The sequence below is a fragment of the Micromesistius poutassou genome (assembly GCF_964030765.1).
Source record: "Micromesistius poutassou genome assembly, chromosome: 13".
Lineage (NCBI taxonomy): Eukaryota > Metazoa > Chordata > Actinopteri > Gadiformes > Gadidae > Micromesistius > Micromesistius poutassou.
Window position 1 is genome coordinate 8,335,882 of NC_140283.1, and position 17,056 is coordinate 8,352,937.

Genomic DNA, 17,056 nt, shown 5'->3' on the forward strand with positions numbered 1-17,056 from the left:
CTCAACCTGCTGCTGGAGCGCAAGAGGACCTCCCAAGTGGAGGGTCGAGGCCCCAGCAGCTTCCTGATCCACAGCATCGGAGACATCCTGGTGAACCAGGTCAGCGGAGAACCACTGCTTGTGTAATGTGTGGGATCTAGAGCAGATGTTGACTGTATACATAATAGTTGAATGTGTTTTGTATCCAGTTGGAACCGGCTGGGAAAATGTCCAAATGGGATTTTAAATGACAACAGCATAAGTCATTATAGATGAAAAATGTTTGTGATAAAAATTTGTATTAGTGACTGAGTTTTATAACATAACATTGACACAGATGAGCTTGATGTGAAAAACAACTTTGATATTACCAACGTCGTTTTCTCCAGTTTTCGGGCTGCAATGCTGATCGCATGAAGAAGGTTTATGGAAAGTTCTGCAGCCGCCACAACGAAGCGGTCAACCTCTACAAAGAACTCCACGCCAAAGACAAACGCTTTCAGGCCTTGATCAAGGTATGCACACACCTGTAACACTAAGGCTGTTATTTAACTATTGACTAGAACCATTGCACTCTGATCCATCCAGAGTACACAGTCTTGACCATTAAATGAGGCCATGCTATGTTCACTCATTTTATCACGGTCACAAAGGAGCTCAATCGGCCTGTGTGTTTCTGACAGAGGCTCATGAGCAGCAGTATCGTGCGGCGGCTCAGCATCCCAGAGTGTGTTCTGCTGGTGACACAGAGGATTACCAAGTACCCGGTTCTGATCCAGAGGATACTGCAGCACACCAAAGGCAAGTGTGGCGAGGAACACGCTCACTCACACAGTGATGGACTGATGAATTACTAAATATTTGTCGTTGCAATTTGGGGATATTTTCTTTTATACTCAACAATTTTGCGATCTCCCAAAAGGTTGCAGTTAATGTACAAAATAAAAAGGATAAGAATTACAAAACATTAGTCTCACAAATCAGACTGAAGACATGATCATTTAATGATCATTTATCATTAAAGTAAACTCAGTGAATGGGGGATTCCACTCTTTTGCTCCATATTTGTTTTGACCTATTGTGTTGCTACGCACTAGTTTGTTATCTTAGAATGCAGAACCAAGCAGGAAGCAAAGCGTTACTTCGCCACTTGAGGTCCTGGTTTTCGACCCAGGCTCTGTGACGTCTCCCCCTAGAAGCTCTTCTTTATCATATCAGACATAAATAAATCAGATTATGTACGACTGCCAGATTAAAGTCAAATAACAAACGTCTACAAATCAGCTTTTGCGTGATACACAGTAGACGCCATAGATAGTGAATTATGAAACATGAATAAATAATGTCTCATAACCGTGCAGCTCCTTTTACTCCCATGTTTCGAGCGTCTGGGGGCATTGCGAGCAGTGTGCTGATACACAGACGTGAGGCTAATGCGACTGGGCGGCCCGTAACCTCTTCTCCTCTCCCGCACAACAGACACGGACGAGGACCACGCCTGTGTGTCTGAGGCACTGCGCTGCGTGAAGGAGCTTATCGCGGCCGTGGACAGCAAGGTGAACGAGCAGGAGAAGAAGACGAGGCTGCGGGAGGTCTATAGGTGAGTGGCTGCGCCTGTGCAGAGCGTCAAGCGACGCTGAAACCAAGATGCATCAGTGGCTCTCGTTTCACCTTTGGCACAGCAGTTCCCCTGTTTCCACAGGAACCGAAACTAGGGGTGTGAAAGTCTTTTATCACAGAATAGGGAACTTACATTTTCACTTTATAAATGTGGCTGTAGTTAAATGAAAAAGTAAACCATAACACGCTGTTCAAGTTAGCGATGCTTTGCTCAGAAAAGCAGCGCTTTGTGCTCGGAAGACGATGAAGTAACGTTGGGTAAAACATATCTCAGTGACAGTGAGTGACAGCCGCAGCGGACGATGCATCAAATTTTTAATAATGTTTGCCCTCCTTATGTGTGTGTGTTTACAGTCGCACCGACAGTAAATCCATTATGCGGATGAAAAGCGGTCAGATGTTTGCTAAGGAGGACCTCATTAGGGGGCGCCGACTGCTGCACGACGGCACTTTACAGCTGAAGAACGCTGCAGGGCGACTCAAAGGTTTGCACTCTCTCTCCCTCAGCCTCACATTGTGCATTTGTGTGGTTTGTTGGTTACAATCCTTTTTTACAATTATTTCTATTTCTTTCTTGAATTTCTCTTTCCTTTTTGCGCTTTTCTCTTTTTCTCTCCTTCTTTACTTTATTTTTGTGTGTGCATGCGCGCTTGCGCACATATGGCCTAGTTTGACTCTGTTCCCTGTGTGCAGATGTCCATGCCATGCTGCTATCAGACGTGCTGGTGTTTCTGCAGGAGAAGGACCAGAAGTATGTCTTCGCCTCCCTGGTGAGTTGGGAGGCAAACGGGTCTACACTCTCTTTTGATGACGCAATTTCAAGCCATCATACAGGGAATCTCTTAGGAGGAATCTAAGGTCCCACAGATTCAAGCAGTCATCCAGAATGTGATGCTGTTTGATTTTTCACGTCAATGTGTCGGTTAATGTTCATCTCTTTTCAACACGTTGACATTCTGTCATGCCCTGTGTCCCTCAGGACCAGCGCTCCACTGTCATCTCCATTCAGAAGCTCATTGTAAGGGAGGTGGCCAACGAAGAGAGAGGTCTGTACATGCTGAACCTTTTGCTAGAACATCTAATAAATAAACTTAAATCTCAGATTAAATGATTACAGAAATGCATTTTTTTATTTTTGTAAATCTGTAGTGCGTGTAGCCAGAAATCCTTTCACATCTGCAACATATGTGGACCAGATAGATGTGAATTCCTCCCAGATCTCTACTGTGGGTGTACTGCCAGGAAATCCAGCAGTGAGTGTCTCTTACAAAGCCGTGTCTGTGCCTCCCTCCAGGTCTGTTCCTGATCACGGCCGGCACCAATAACCCTGAGATGGTGAATGTGTTGGCCAGCAGCAAAGACGAACGCAACACCTGGAAGAGCATCATACAGGAAGCTATGCACTGCATGTAAGAAGATAGGACTGCTTCTAGTGTGTTTCTGTTGTCATTTGATTTTTTTGCCGTTGGCTTATAACTTTGTACATATTCACAATTCTCTTAGCATTTCAAAGTGTGTCAAATATCCAGTGATGACGATCATGAAAATGCTACTTTTAGTCTTTAAGACAATGACTAATGTATGGATGTCGTCAACGGGTGTGAATGGTACACAAACGTGTATTTAAAACTGCTTGACAAAAGAGTGAAGTTGTATGATCTGTACTATATCAATATGCGTTTGAAGAAGACAGGATAGTACAAAGTAGGGTGCAGTTTTCAAGTTTCACCAATCCTCACCAAAGTCTCACTAATCATCATCTAAAATATACTTGAAAGAAAACACCCGTCCTTTATCTGAAAAAAATTTAATTTGCCAAAAACAAACGTTTAAAAAATAAAATTCAGTCAAGTCACTAAAATACAACTACTTATACAACTAAAAAGTCACCAAAACATACTCCTAAACATGCATGCATGCAACTATGCATACGTTCTAAACCTTCTCACCCATCCTATCTGTAGAAGAGGTTGTTTATAATACAATGCAAGTCCTTATTCTTTGTGTATTAAAAGTTATGACCCTATCAAACATGCAATGCATTGGTCAATGCAACCTAGTCTGTCTAAAGCTTCCTTCAAAAACAAAGTCCCCCCGCTTCGGTCTCAGCCGAAACTCACTCCAAAGGCTCAGTACACCCCACTCAAAATGTGAACCATGCCTCTGTTGACTGTGGCTTAATTTCCCCATCCTGACAAACAAATAAGCACTCCTGCCTCCTTATTATTCATTCCCAAGGGGAATCAAACAAGCAAAGTGGGTGTTGCTCTAGTGCCGTGTCTGCTGTTGGTCTGCTGGTCTCTGCTGCGGTCACTCTGCTGGTCTCTGCTGCTGTCGCTCTGCTGGTCTCTACTGCTGTCGCTCTGCTGGTCTCTTCTCTTGGTCTCTGCTGCTATAGCTCTGCTGGTCTCTGCTGCTGTCGCTCTGCTTGTCTCGGCTGCGATCGGTCTGCTGGTCTCTGTTGTAGCTCTGCTGGTCTCTACTGCTGTCGCTCTGCTGGTCTCTGCTGCTGTCATGAGGAGCTCCTACTCCCTGCTGCTTCCTCCTGGTCACAAACCAATGTAGGTTGGGATCCCATGCTTACACTGAATAGGGTGGCACCAGTGTAAAGAGAGAAGATGACAAGACCCCTGAAGCGTTGTCTTTTAGACTGGTGGCTCTCTCCCGATCAATGGCAGCTGGTGCAGACCCATTCCATTCTGTGTTCGGGACTCATCCTGGTAGTCAGCAACATCTGGACCGGACAACCCGGTCTCTCCTGGGCCTGTGCTGGCCCCCGGGCCTGCTTCGTCCTTGTTTCTCCCCGCCTTCACGTTTTTGCCCTGCTCCAGTATTGCCAGTGGCTGTCCTGACTCTTTTACCACTTTGTTGGTGGCTTGGCTGATGCCTCGCTGTACTTCTAGTGCCATGTCTGTCAGTCCCCTGTACACCACTGCTTAATCCTTCTTCCCGCTTCAGAGCATTGTCCGCTGTTTGCTATTTCTTATGTTCATTTCTATCTATCTATCGTCATTGGCGGCTTTGAACAGTTGCATCGTACTTGGTCGACCCTTTAAGATGATGGCCAGTGCCTTCACTTCTTCTTTGTCTTCTTCTAGGCTGTCATCATCTGTAAGACTTCTATTTTTCCATTTGGGCGGGGGTGTTGTCGGTTCCTTTTTCCATGCCTTTGCGTCCTCTCTGGAATGGGTCAGGGCCGTCTGTTATGTTGAAGTGTGGGTGGGGCGGTTGTTTGGTGAGCTGCTCTTGGTGTAGTCCTGGATGTTCCTCTACCACCATTTGGGGTGTGTGGTTTTTCATAGAATCCAGGCGTGGGTACCTGGCAGCGGCTTTGTGGGGATGTGTTTTGGTAGAGGGGTGGCGGTGGCATGTTGGGTCGATTCATCTGCTTTGCTTTCTTTTGTCTCAACCTTTTTTCTGCTCGTGCTTCCCATTGTGGCCACACAGTGGCCATGTGCAGCTGGTCCAAACTTGACTATTTTTAAATATTCAATCTACCCTCAGGTGGAGGAAAATTAAGGATACAAAACGCAAGATAGAAAACAACTGTGCTGAGACTAAACACGCATAGGAGTTAGGGTATGAACACAACTATGTAATAACCTCGGAAACTGATTAAAATAATTAGCAATTACGACTACCAATGCAAATTTTTAACATTATACCAACACTGTGTAGACTTATTTAAAACTCAGCTCGCTCTTCTGGCTAGACACAGGTTATGTGTCTGGAGTTATCTGACTGTCTGGTTCGGCTCACCAAATAAATAAGTTAAACTCTCTTGATGTAGCTCTCTTCATCACTCCTGGCTGGCTCGCCAAATGAAGAGGATAGTTCAAAGCATGGTCTGGTCTGGTGTCCCAAATAGATCATGGAGCCAAGATGTAATGATCAGTACTCTATTCGCGGCCTCCTGCAGGATACCTCAGCAACCAATGCCATCCTGCTACATGGTGGACTCTCTTCTTGTCACTCTTGTCTCCCATTATGTGCTACTCTCTCATTATGTGTCGTCTCCTATTATTATGTCCTCTGCCATCGTTATTTTAAATTAATCACAAAACACAGTTTTTCAAAACACATGACAAGGGCGGGGATATTGCATACGTTCGAATCATGACCTTTTTTCCAAGTTAAACATACAAAAAGGTGTATACAGAAAAGTCCAATCACAAACCCGCCTACACCCTCTCTAGGTTGAACAATTGGTGGGGTGTGATGCCTGGGTCAGATTGGCACCCAGTTCTGTGGGTCTGTGGGGGATCTGTCGATGGGCTGCTGAATGAATTACTTACTTCTTCTTCACGTTGTTCATGTGTGCATGTCTGGGTGCCGCAATCCTAACCCCCCCTCCGTTTGGTTTGACGTGTGCCGGACAGAGAGAAGGAGGAGGATGAAGGGGTTCCTAGCGAGACGGAGGAGGACCGGAGACAGCAGGAGAACAGGGCCAAGGAGAGCAGAGGTACAGACTCTTTGCATAGAAGAGACATCCGTTTAATAACATCAATAATATTCGACCCCTCCACTACGAGCAAAATAAAGAACACAGAAACCGTGGACAACAAACCCCACACAAACATAGTGCGTGCATGGTCTTTCCAGAGCTCCTGAGGCTCAAGGACCAGCAGATCGTGGCCCTTCTGAAGGAGAAGGTGAACATCTTCAAGGACCTCTGTGACTGTAGCCCCGCCCTGGACGAGGGCAGCCCGCCCCTCGGCGAGCGCATGCTGTTCAGGGCCACGCCCGACGAGGTCACCAAGGGAGAGCCCATCATTAAGGACGCCTTGAAGGAAGGTGTGTGTGGGTGGAAAGAGCGATTTAAAATGTGTTAATCTGCTGAACACTGCGCCACTCAGCCACACATCTCCCAGTGGAATCTCCCAAAAGTCCAAACTGTTACAGCGCTTTCACAGTGTTCAATCCAATTGAGCCAAAAATCTACTCCAATCTTGTGAGCTACTATCTGATTCCAAGCCAATTTAATCAATTGTCTCCCTCCCCCGCTCTTGCTCTTTTCCTAACAATAGTGGAGTCTCTGCATACCTTGGTGAACAGCAGTGTGGGAGGAGGAGCGGGAGGCAGTACCACCATCTGCCTGACAGGGGGCAATGTAGGACCGGTCTGCCTGCCCAGGAGGGCTGAGACGTTCGGAGGCTTCGACAGTCATCAGATGAACAGCAGCAAGAGTAAGACCTTTTGTCACACACACACACACACACACACACACACACACACACACACACACACACACACACACACACACACACACACACACACACACACACACACACACACACACACACACACACACGTCTACATTCCTCTCCTATAGACATACTTAGACAAATACTTAAGACCCTGGCACACACTGGCACATAGAACAGCAGAAACAGCAACTAAAAGATAATCAAGGCCTGTCTATATATTTCCGCGTATATATTTGGAGGAAAATAAATATATAAATGGGACATTTTATCGTTAGCAATTTCCCATAGAAGTACAGTTTAAATAAGAATAAATCTCTCGAAGAGAATGCAAGTATCATCAATTAGGTGGAAAGCTGTTTGGCTTGCTGGTCATTGTCAGTAGCCTAAGTGAATCTATGGCTGCTCCAGTATTCCAGGCTCAGGGCCTTATGTTGGTCTCCTGCAGGAAGACTGCAACAGGTGCATACTTGCTAACAGCTGGAGCCGCCACTAGCAGCTTTGATGGGGAATGACGCATTCTCTCTCTTTTTCTCTCCCACTCTCTCTCTCTCCCTATTTCTCTCCCTCTCTCTCCCTCTCTTTTCTTTCGCACCCAGGCGGAGAGAAAGAAGAAGGAGATGACGCACTTGACCTTCGCAGGACTGAGTCAGACAGCGTGCTGAAGAAGGTGTGTGTGTGCGTGTGTTTGTTTGGGTGTAATAATTAATATCACCGGCCGTTGTGTAATGTGGTCTTCAAAACGATACAGCATCATGTGTCGTGACCAGGATCTGAGATTGTTACAGTGCGGTGCCGGGTGTGCTTGTCATTAGCGATCGCTACAGCGTGTTGATGTGTGTGTTTGGTTTGCCCCACAGGGAGCAAACACCAGCCTTCAGATGTTGCTCAAGAGAAACAATGAGGTTAGTGTTTTGCGCCACGGCTGAGCTCTACTCCCATGGCTCCGGCTTAAGTTCACAGTGGTCAGATGCCACTGGAGTCCGTCTTTAGTGTTCGTCTTCATTGAGGATGGGGATTAGTGGGGCCGCTTCACCCCAAACATGTACAAATAGATGATCAAGCAGCTTTCCCAACGGCTTCAGTGAACCATTTCCCTTTGTTGTTGTGAAGATGTATGCTAACGCTGTTTAATACCAGCAGGTCCAGCACAGTGTGGGGAATCTCTATAATCTGCTGACATCGCTGCAGGTAGGCACGCACGCACGCACGCACGCACGCACGCACGCACGCACGCACGCACGCACGCACACACACACACACACACACACACACACACACACACACACACACACACACACACACACACACACACACACACACACACACACACACACACACACACACACACACACACACACACACACACACACACACACACACACTTCCTCTAAGGTTATTCTCATCCAGATAACTCAACTTTTATCACCTGTCTCTCCGTTCTTTTTTCCCCTGTGTTCAGCTTTGCATAAAAAAAACAAAACCTGCCTCTTTTCCTCTTTTTTATCTTCAACACAATCCCCAGAATGCTCTTCCTCGTCTTGGCTTACTCTTCTATCACAAGTCTATCTTAACCCCGCCCCTTCCCTCCTGGCCCCTCCCCCTCCAGGCCGTGGTGGTGCAGCAGGACAGCTTCGTGGAGGACCAGAGGCTGGCCCTCAGTGAGCGCCTGGCCGCCCAGCCGCCCTCCAGGAACTCCTCCTCCTCCTCCTCCCTGTCCCAGGCCTCGGGCTCCTCCTCCTCCTCGCGGCCCTCCTCGCTGATCGAGCAGGAGAAGCAGAGGAGCCTGGAGAGGCAGAGGCAGGAGGCGGCCAGCCTGCAGGTACGCCGAGTGCCCCCTGTCTGTCCTAGTAGTCTTCTCCCTTTGTCTCGAGGGGGATCTCCGTTCGACCGGCCAGCGGTCTGTGGTGTAGGCCTGTCCACCGTGTGCATGATTTAGAGCCCCGGCTTTGAGTGAGTTGTCCTAGATTTCTATCTCGCTAACTTTGGAGTGGGTTTCTAGGTGGTTGGTTGCTGAATAGTTTTGAGTTAAGGAAAAAACATATTATGGTAATACTAACACTAATAATGATATATACACCGAAAAAACAGATCAATATTTGCTGAAAATATTTTGATTGCCTGTTTGTTTTCCCATCTGGCCTCCTGCATGTAGGCTTGTCATGATGATTACATTATCGACCAATATGAATTGATCAATCACCTCGATAGCAGTCTGCATTGCAAGCAGATGTTTAATTGCACTGCGGGGGCGCGAACATAGGTTGCTTTTAACAACATGACGTGTGCAGTTGTATTGCAACCCGTTTGGTTTTGGTTACTAACTTTATCAAAATAAGTGATGGCTACTTTTAGTTATCGAACTGGGAAACAACATCCAAAACATGGATTTATTAAGGACTGCACACCTACTTAATAATCATAATCCGCCTCATCCACAAACCGATCATCAGCTTGTTTACTCCAGGCTGTGCGAGGTTTGGCTTTGAATCTGTCTTTTTAGCTCAGCAAATAAATAAATTATAATAATTTAAATTGCAATTATAATGACTGAATAGTCTTAAGAAATGAAAAAAAGCAAATTGCTATTTGAAAGGGTGTACTTACATTATTATGCTATTATCATTGTATCAGTGGGCTTAAAATGGTCTTAAGATTTATTTTCATTTAATTTATCGTAATTATTTCAGGGACATTATATTGTCCATCAAACAAGGTGATCGTGAACTGCCTCCCTGTGCGCACTCTGTATTCATTGCGCATGACTGGAGTCTTCCATAGGGCCAGGCAAACCTACCGCTAAAGCTGGCACATGTTTTGGGGGCGTGGCATCGGAGGACGGCCTGAACGGAGGGATTTTATGCTTTTTATGTAGCTCACACCCCTGCTTTAAAAAATAAATACAGTTACACAGTCAGCCAGATAATACCAATCCCAGAACTCACCCCCACCACCACCTCCTCCTCCTCCTCCTCCTCCTCCTCCTCTCCGGCCTCCAGAAGCAGCAGGCGGCGCACCAGGAGGAGCGGCGGCGGCGGGAGCGGGAGTGGGAGGCGCGGGAGCAGGTGCTGGGTGAGCGGGAGGCGCGGCTGCAGGCGGAGGAGGAGGCCACGTCGCAGGCCCACGCCGCCCTGGAGGAAGAGCGGGAGGAGCTGCAGAGGAGGAAGGAGGACTACCAGCGGGACCTGGAGCGGCTGCGGGAGGCGCAGCGGCGGCTGGAGCGCGAGAGGGAGGCGCTGCGCCGGGAGACGGAGAGGCTGGAGGCCCTGAGGAGTGAGGAGGTGAGCGTATGGATGTGCAAACTTCTTCTTGGACGTCCTACGTTGTTGCTCTTTGTTCATTGTGCGCCATACCATAAGGGTAATGGCGGCGGTGGAAACGCGTGCCGTAACCGAGCTGGGCTATACCGCACCCTCACTACTGAGCTGAGGCGTGCTGGGTCCGCAGCGTACCCGTCGGTGGAAATGCGCCACAGGTGAACTCTGCACTAGTGAGTCTTGAGTCTTTTGTGGGAGCTGGTGAGCGACTCTGCGGTCCTGACATCGGCAGGGAGCTTGTTCCACCACTACGGTGCCAAAATAGAGAAGAGTTGCTCAGGCAGTATACATATGGTAGCTTGACGGAGGCATTTAAAGAGACAGAAACTGGCAACTTGTTAACTACAGTCACTAGTGTGCTGAGCACATAGGCAACACGTCGCGTAGTGAACAAGGTTTGATTCCCACCTGTGATCCTACGCAACATTTCATTCTCCCTCTCCCTTATTCTCCCTTCAACCCACTCCTCTGTCTCGCTTCACTGTCAGGTCTATAAAGGCAGAAAAAAGTCCATACAACTTTATACTGTGTGTGTGTGTGTGTGTGTGTGTGTGTGTGTGTGTGTGTGTGTGTGTGTGTGTGTGTGTGTGTGTGTGTGTGTGTGTGTGTGTGTGTGTGTGTGTGTGTGTGTGTGTGTGTGTGTGTGTGTGTGTGTCAGGCTTCGACTGTCGAAGCCTGACATTTCCTTCGGCCATTTTCAACCATGGCCACCCGACGAAATGTTCCAAAGAAATGCCGGAGGCTTAAGTGTTAAATAATTGTGTCCCAGAGTCCCCATCCCTTCCCCTCCGGCCTCTGCTTTAAAATGTCCCTTCACTCCCGCCTCCGCCTCCCCCTCCCCCTCCCCTGTCTGCAGTCCGGAGCGCTGCAGAAGTTCCAGCGCACGTCCTCCTCCACCTCAGAAGAATCCCTGCGCTTCCACAGCTCCAGCTCCCTGGACCAGGAGTCCAGAGAAGCCCCAGAAGCCGCCAAAGAGGTACAGCCCGGCAGCCCACTGCCCTGCCCGGTCTCATGCCCGGGAAAGTCAGCCACAAAGGAGTCGTGTGTAGCCATCAGCCCGATATAGACTGGGAAATAAATGAATGCCGCTAGGGAATGGGGGAGTTCAAGTTAATGGCATCACACAGTCTACCAGGATTTAGTGTTTTTAATTTCACTTTCCTTTGTTTATTATAGTGACTCATTCCATTGTGCCACAGGAGGAAATGGGAGTCTTCTGTGTGTCTTGTATCTATTGTGTACACCTGGCTTTTAAAACGCAACAATGCCCCTTTGTTATAGGTGGAGCTCTCCTCCTCAGCACCAACCAAAGAGCCCTTCCTGCGCATAGGATCCAAGCGCATGGGCAAGAACTTCAACCCTTTCTCCTCCTCCTCCTCCTCCACCTCCTCGTCCTCCAAGACCCAGGGAGGGGACAAGGATCCCCAGCTCCCCAACCGACTGCTGCAGCTGGCCAAGACCAAGGGCAAGAAGGAGAAGAAGAAGAAGGGGAAAGGAGGAGAGCAGGAAGAGACAGGTACCACTTAAAACGTAAACAGAAAAACTCTTCCATTCAATCAGCCGTCCATGTTTTAGTTCCACTTGGGTTAGACTCACGAGCCAGACCTTAGAGGAATCAGTGCAAAACTCCCGTGAACAAGGCGTCTCATTTTTATTTTTTTTGCTTCATGCTCTTTTTAACAAATCATGCTTCTGGATCTGTAAGCGGGAAATTGGCTATTAACGGTGAACCCATCCGTGGCCGGCTCTAGTTAACTATACAAAAACGATTAAGACCAAACATGTACACTGGGTAGACTGGCCACTATAAAAATACACTCATTAAAATCCCCTTTTGAAAGCTTTATCCACCCACGTGATGAGCTTCCCCTCTGTGGAATATCACAGGAACCAAGGCATGACCACGACCCTTTCAGCTTTTGGCTTCCCAGGCTCTGTGCCGTCTCCCCCCAGAGGGTCTGCTGTAACACAGTAGGCTTGCTGGATCCCAGATTACACACTAAACATCAGCATTTAGGAACTATCCCGGATCCCATGCAGTCTTTAGCAGGAACCAGTGCGACGGTTAGCCCGACCCACCACATTACGACCTGACCTGTAAATGCTCTCCTCTTGGTTCCTCCGTCTCTTGGAAGGCCAGGCCCTGGTGATGTCTGAACCCCACAACGACGGAGAGGTCATCTTCTGCTGATGGAGGGGCGGTGCGGAACGGAGAGAGAAGACCACCACCTCCAGCGTTGAAGACATCAGTCTGTGGACAGCACCTTCCTCTCTGTCCTCTCCGTGGAGAGCGCCAGGGAGGTCTATTGAGCAAGGCACATCTACTCTACAGCTCGTGCTCCTTCTCAACGGACCATCGTAGCACAGGTAGCACAAGGCCACACGCACTTTCTAGCCCCCCGCCACACAGAACGTCTCTTCTGGACTGACCCGCACCTCCCCCCACCCCCGGACCACTCTGCCCCGGTTGAAACGATGAGACCTGATGGAAGTTTATCGTGCGCGCGCGCGCGCGCGCGCGCGCGCGTGTGTGTGTGTGTGTGTGTGTGTGTGTGTGTGTGTGTGTGTGTGTGTGTGTGTGTGTGTGTGTGTGTGTGTGTGTGTGTGTGTGTGTGTGTGTGTGTGTGTGTGTGTGTGTGTGTGTGTGTGTGTGTGTGTGTGTGTGTAAATGTGTGCGTGTGTGTGCGTGTGTGTCTCAGGTCCCCAGACTTTTAAACAAAGAAAAAAGAGTGGCTGGTAACAAGACCACAGACCTTTTCAGTTCTGCAACTGGGATGATGATGACTGGGAGAGGTGGAACCAGACCGTAGCACCAGCAGATTAAAAAAAAAGAAATACAGCATGTGCAGCATGAAGTAGAACAAGCAGATTTTATTCTTTTTTCTTGGGTTCCTCCTCAAGAAGGGAGTGATGAACATCGGTGCTGATCCTCAAGTCTTCCAAAGGATTGAAAGAAGTGAACATAGCAACTGTCCAGCTTTAGGAAGAAGCAATAATATCCTAACCACCACTTTTCTTGTCTCTGTTGCTATTGCCAACCGTGAGGTTTCCCTCTGCATTACCACAATAAGTACTAGCATGTTTTCTTTTGTATATTCTGATTGGTTGCCAGGGTTGCAATAGTTAGGAAAGAGCTCGCCGTGAGATATGGATTCTGTGTTCAATCGTTTTTGTCTTCTTTCTTTTTTGAAAGACTGAAGCGTTATTTTCTTCCCACCCACTTTGTAGTTAAATGAGGTGTGTGTGTGTGTGTGTGTGTGTGTGTGTGTGTGTGTGTGTGTGTGTGTGTGTGTGTGTGTGTGTGTGTGTGTGTGTGTGTGTGTGTGTGTGTGTGTGTGTGTGTGTGTGTGTGTGTGTGTGTGTGTGGTCGGTCAGAGGTTGCAAGGTTAGCAAAAATATAAACGATGGGGGAAAGAGACATGACTTATCAATGACCCAGGGATGAAGGGATGTGTTGAATGAGGGATCATATCTTTGAATTGCATTGAAGAAGAGATCAAGAGATGGACGTCTGGCCAAAGACTTTCTTCGGGACCCTGATCCATTTACCCATATTCCTTTTTCCCCCCCTTTTACATTTCCTCTGGCAGAGTTTTTATCCACATTAAAACTCACTTTCCCATGATTCTCTTTTTGGGTGATTAACTGATCTCGTTTCCAAGCATTGGCCAGGCATTAATTAAATAGCTACCAAGCGTGTGATGGACCGTGTTAGAGGGAAAGCCTTAGACAAACTCATGGAACCACTAACTGCCTTCAGCCACTGCTTGGCTGCTGGTCCCAAGTATACACCAGCAAGTGTTAATTACAATACATGTCCCATCTTGTCAAGTCAATCCCCAAATGAATGAACTCTCGCCACCTCAATCTAGCATGCCAGGCAAGGAATGCGCCGCCTTCTCTTGGTCTCCCTGTCTCTCATGGAAGGATCTCTTTATAAAGACAGGAGCTATTGACCACGTCTTCCCCAATCGGCTGCTTTTCACTCTCTGCCTGCCTCCCTCCCTCCCTCCCTCCCTCTCTGTCTCTCTCTCCACACTGATGATCACAGTCTGAGCAAATGGATCTACCGGCCGGTATAGGACTCAGAAATCAATGTTGGCATTGTGTTTAATACAAAGTGGTACCTCTGGTGCCATTAGGTTTAAAAACAAAGTGGCGGCGGCCTCGGTTGCTGCTCTGGCCTCACCGATATCACCACGTGTGAAAATGTGCAATGCAGCAGGACTCTCTCTTCCCTCTGTTCCTCTCTCCCTCTCTCTCTCTGTCTCTCCCCCCAGCTTTTGTTATGTCACTGCGATGCAATACGATCAAGATGAGGGCTACCAAAAAAGGTTTATTTAAAGCACTTTAGATTGAAGTACACTTACGTTTTCCAATATTGCAGCAAAGCCCCAGTGTGTTCCCGGTGCCTAAATGCAAGACAATCGATTAGTTTACTATTTTTTTTTTGTGTACGTGTTCAGATTGATTTCTGGGGGGAAAAAACATTGTTGGTGTTGGGTTTGTGTATGGCAATACTCAATTTTATTGTTTTTTATAAATTTTTGATCCGCCTGCTCATGTAAAAGTTTTTATCTTTGTTCTTTGGTCCTAATCCGGTTTATTTAAATAAAACAATGTGTCAAGTCAAGACAGTAAAGAGAGCATTGTCAAAGGAAATACAGATGGAAGTTACTTCTGAACAACCTTGAATAAAATGTATTTTAGGAAGCTAGCTAAGCCAAAAGCAAAATCCTCTCTGAACCAACCCTTACCCCCCCCACCCCCCAACCCCACCCACGAATCCTCCACAGCCTGTTCTTGTGATGTTTCTGCAAGTGCACACACACACACACACACACACACACACACACACACACACACACACACACACACACACACACACTAGGGATCCCTGGAGGTGGGCTGGTCTCCTCTAAAGTCTGTGGGAGATTGCAACAGGGAGCTGTATATTTGCACCGCATTGATCTCTCTCCTCTTCATGTATCCTTGCCAGGGTGAGTGATGTTGGACATTTTAGCCCCTGCAGTCTTAAAGATAGGAATATGTTCCCTAGCCACCTCTTATCCAAAGATCTCTCTGCTGAAAGGAGCAGATTTGTGTAAAACTAAGAGCCTAGCACACAGCATTGATCCAAGGCCCTTGGGTGATACATACAAATTGAACCACAAAATTGAAGTGCGGTCTTTGGTGGGATATTATAAATGATATCAGGGATTCTAAATGACAACGAGGGTTATGAGACGAGGGTGTTGAGATCCAGAAAATATATATATATATTTTTTTTCATACATTCAAGTTACATCACTAAACACATTTATTATGGTAGATGTGTATTTAATTTGGGGGTGTTTCATTATGCTGATGAAATGTCTTTGGTGATCGATTTCAAAGACAGTGCATCACTGTGAATGAGGGACGGCTAGAGTTCTGAGCAGTGAACCTGTCTTCTCAATCTGACCGACAGATGGCACTATAGAGGAGAACATGGCCTTCTGAGCCGTTGTGTAACCGGCCACTAAAAACGTCAAACAGCTAATTTGTATTAATGGTCTGAAATGCAAGCTCCTGTATGAGTCAAATTTCTTATTTATTTGAAAGTGTGTTTGAAATATGGATCAAGGAATCTTATTTACATAAATTTTTAATTGGCAAATATCTTTCTTTTTTGTGGCCAGTCATAACCCATCTGATGATCAATACACAACCATCTCACAACGCTTTTGAAATCCAGACAGAGTCCACCTTTTGTTTTAACTCTTTTATAAGTTTTTAAGAGCAGGTGGGAGGGTTACTTGTTACAGTTTTGTAAAGATGAGTGTAAATAATTCTAATGCCGATTTTGGCAAAAAAAGATTAAAAAGCAGCAGTTTTTATATGTGGGATTTCGAGGAGGATTGGGTGCTAATCGCTGTGACACAAGGGACTTCAAGATTGTATTAACCATCACGCAAACCTGCACAACTCTTATTTTCGCAGTTTTCTCCCACAGTCAAAGTGTAGCAGCAGTCTAGAGCTCAATTCAGAACTGCACTTTCCGTTATCTGTATCAATACATGTATATGCACACGCAAGGCCTTGCATAGCAACCGATGAACTCCTTCATAACGGAGAGAGGATTCAAACCAAACGACTATAATTAAATCTCTCAATTTGTCAACAATCATGTTCCCAATGAAAATGCACTAGAATGTCATGAAATGCTTTCAAATCTCATTAGACCTTACAGTTTTGCACTGTATGCCAAAGCTTTTTAACAATGTTGTTTGTACTAAATACAAGAAGGTACAATTATAGTTTCCTTTTGATTTCATCTGTAAAGCAAAAAAAGGCAGAACAAAAAAAATTGTAAATATGTTTTATGTACAAAATTTGAACTTTTGAAGTATTGACTGTGGATTTTTTCTTTTGTTAGATGATTTTTTTAAATAAATATTAAGGCTTTATTTATCTGTACTCGTAATGTTTGGAGGCATAAACATATTAAAAATGTACAGTAATTTTCCCCTTTTCAATAAATCACGTTTGTCAATTGTGCTTGAGTCTGATTATTTCACCCCCCCCAAATAAAGTGTGTTCCGTCTCTCTCCGTTTCCAGAGATACGGGGGAGTGGGAGACACACCTTATCAGAAGCTCCCAGTAGGCCACTGAGACCATTAGGATCACAGGTCCTTCATGGGATAATAGGATGACTCATTACCAGACCCTATCTCCACCCCTTCGCTAGATCTTCACAACTGTAACTAAGTGAATGCCCATGTGATGAAGTGAACGCCCGCGACCAATTCACTGCAGGCTCATCATCTGCGTCATACATTTCATAATTTCATCGAGCTGACCTCGTTTTAGCAGCCATCTCCTGCCTGTGTATAATCCACTGGGGGGAACTGAATGTACATTCCAGAGCTACGTGCCGGGTGGTGGTATTGGCT

The 17,056-nt window shown here is 46.6% G+C and overlaps 1 protein-coding gene across 4 annotated transcripts in view; it reads left to right on the top strand.

Annotated features, from left to right (window-relative positions):
• LOC311357382 (uncharacterized protein) overlaps positions 1 to 16,660 on the top strand; it is a 77,002-nt gene extending 60,342 nt beyond the window's left edge. Inside the window, exons 28-46 of one of the 4 annotated variants that reach the window (XM_084477317.1) lie at positions 1 to 99; positions 369 to 494; positions 663 to 780; positions 1,459 to 1,579; positions 1,954 to 2,084; positions 2,293 to 2,369; positions 2,579 to 2,645; positions 2,894 to 3,008; positions 5,979 to 6,061; positions 6,202 to 6,393; positions 6,627 to 6,785; positions 7,403 to 7,473; positions 7,664 to 7,708; positions 7,944 to 7,994; positions 8,413 to 8,625; positions 9,803 to 10,084; positions 10,977 to 11,096; positions 11,402 to 11,650; positions 12,256 to 16,660. The exon at positions 1 to 99 is cut by the window's left edge and continues 45 nt beyond it. In XM_084477317.1, coding sequence (XP_084333443.1) covers positions 1 to 99; positions 369 to 494; positions 663 to 780; positions 1,459 to 1,579; positions 1,954 to 2,084; positions 2,293 to 2,369; positions 2,579 to 2,645; positions 2,894 to 3,008; positions 5,979 to 6,061; positions 6,202 to 6,393; positions 6,627 to 6,785; positions 7,403 to 7,473; positions 7,664 to 7,708; positions 7,944 to 7,994; positions 8,413 to 8,625; positions 9,803 to 10,084; positions 10,977 to 11,096; positions 11,402 to 11,647 — 2,316 coding nt within the window. In that variant the 3' untranslated portion in view covers positions 11,648 to 11,650; positions 12,256 to 16,660. The remainder of the gene's footprint in view (positions 100 to 368; positions 495 to 662; positions 781 to 1,458; positions 1,580 to 1,953; positions 2,085 to 2,292; positions 2,370 to 2,578; positions 2,646 to 2,893; positions 3,009 to 5,978; positions 6,062 to 6,201; positions 6,394 to 6,626; positions 6,786 to 7,402; positions 7,474 to 7,663; positions 7,709 to 7,943; positions 7,995 to 8,412; positions 8,626 to 9,802; positions 10,085 to 10,976; positions 11,097 to 11,401; positions 11,651 to 12,255) is intronic. The other 3 variants (XM_084477318.1, XM_084477315.1, XM_084477316.1) reach the window with 3 other exon arrangements.
• The last annotated feature ends 396 nt before the right edge of the window (positions 16,661 to 17,056 follow it).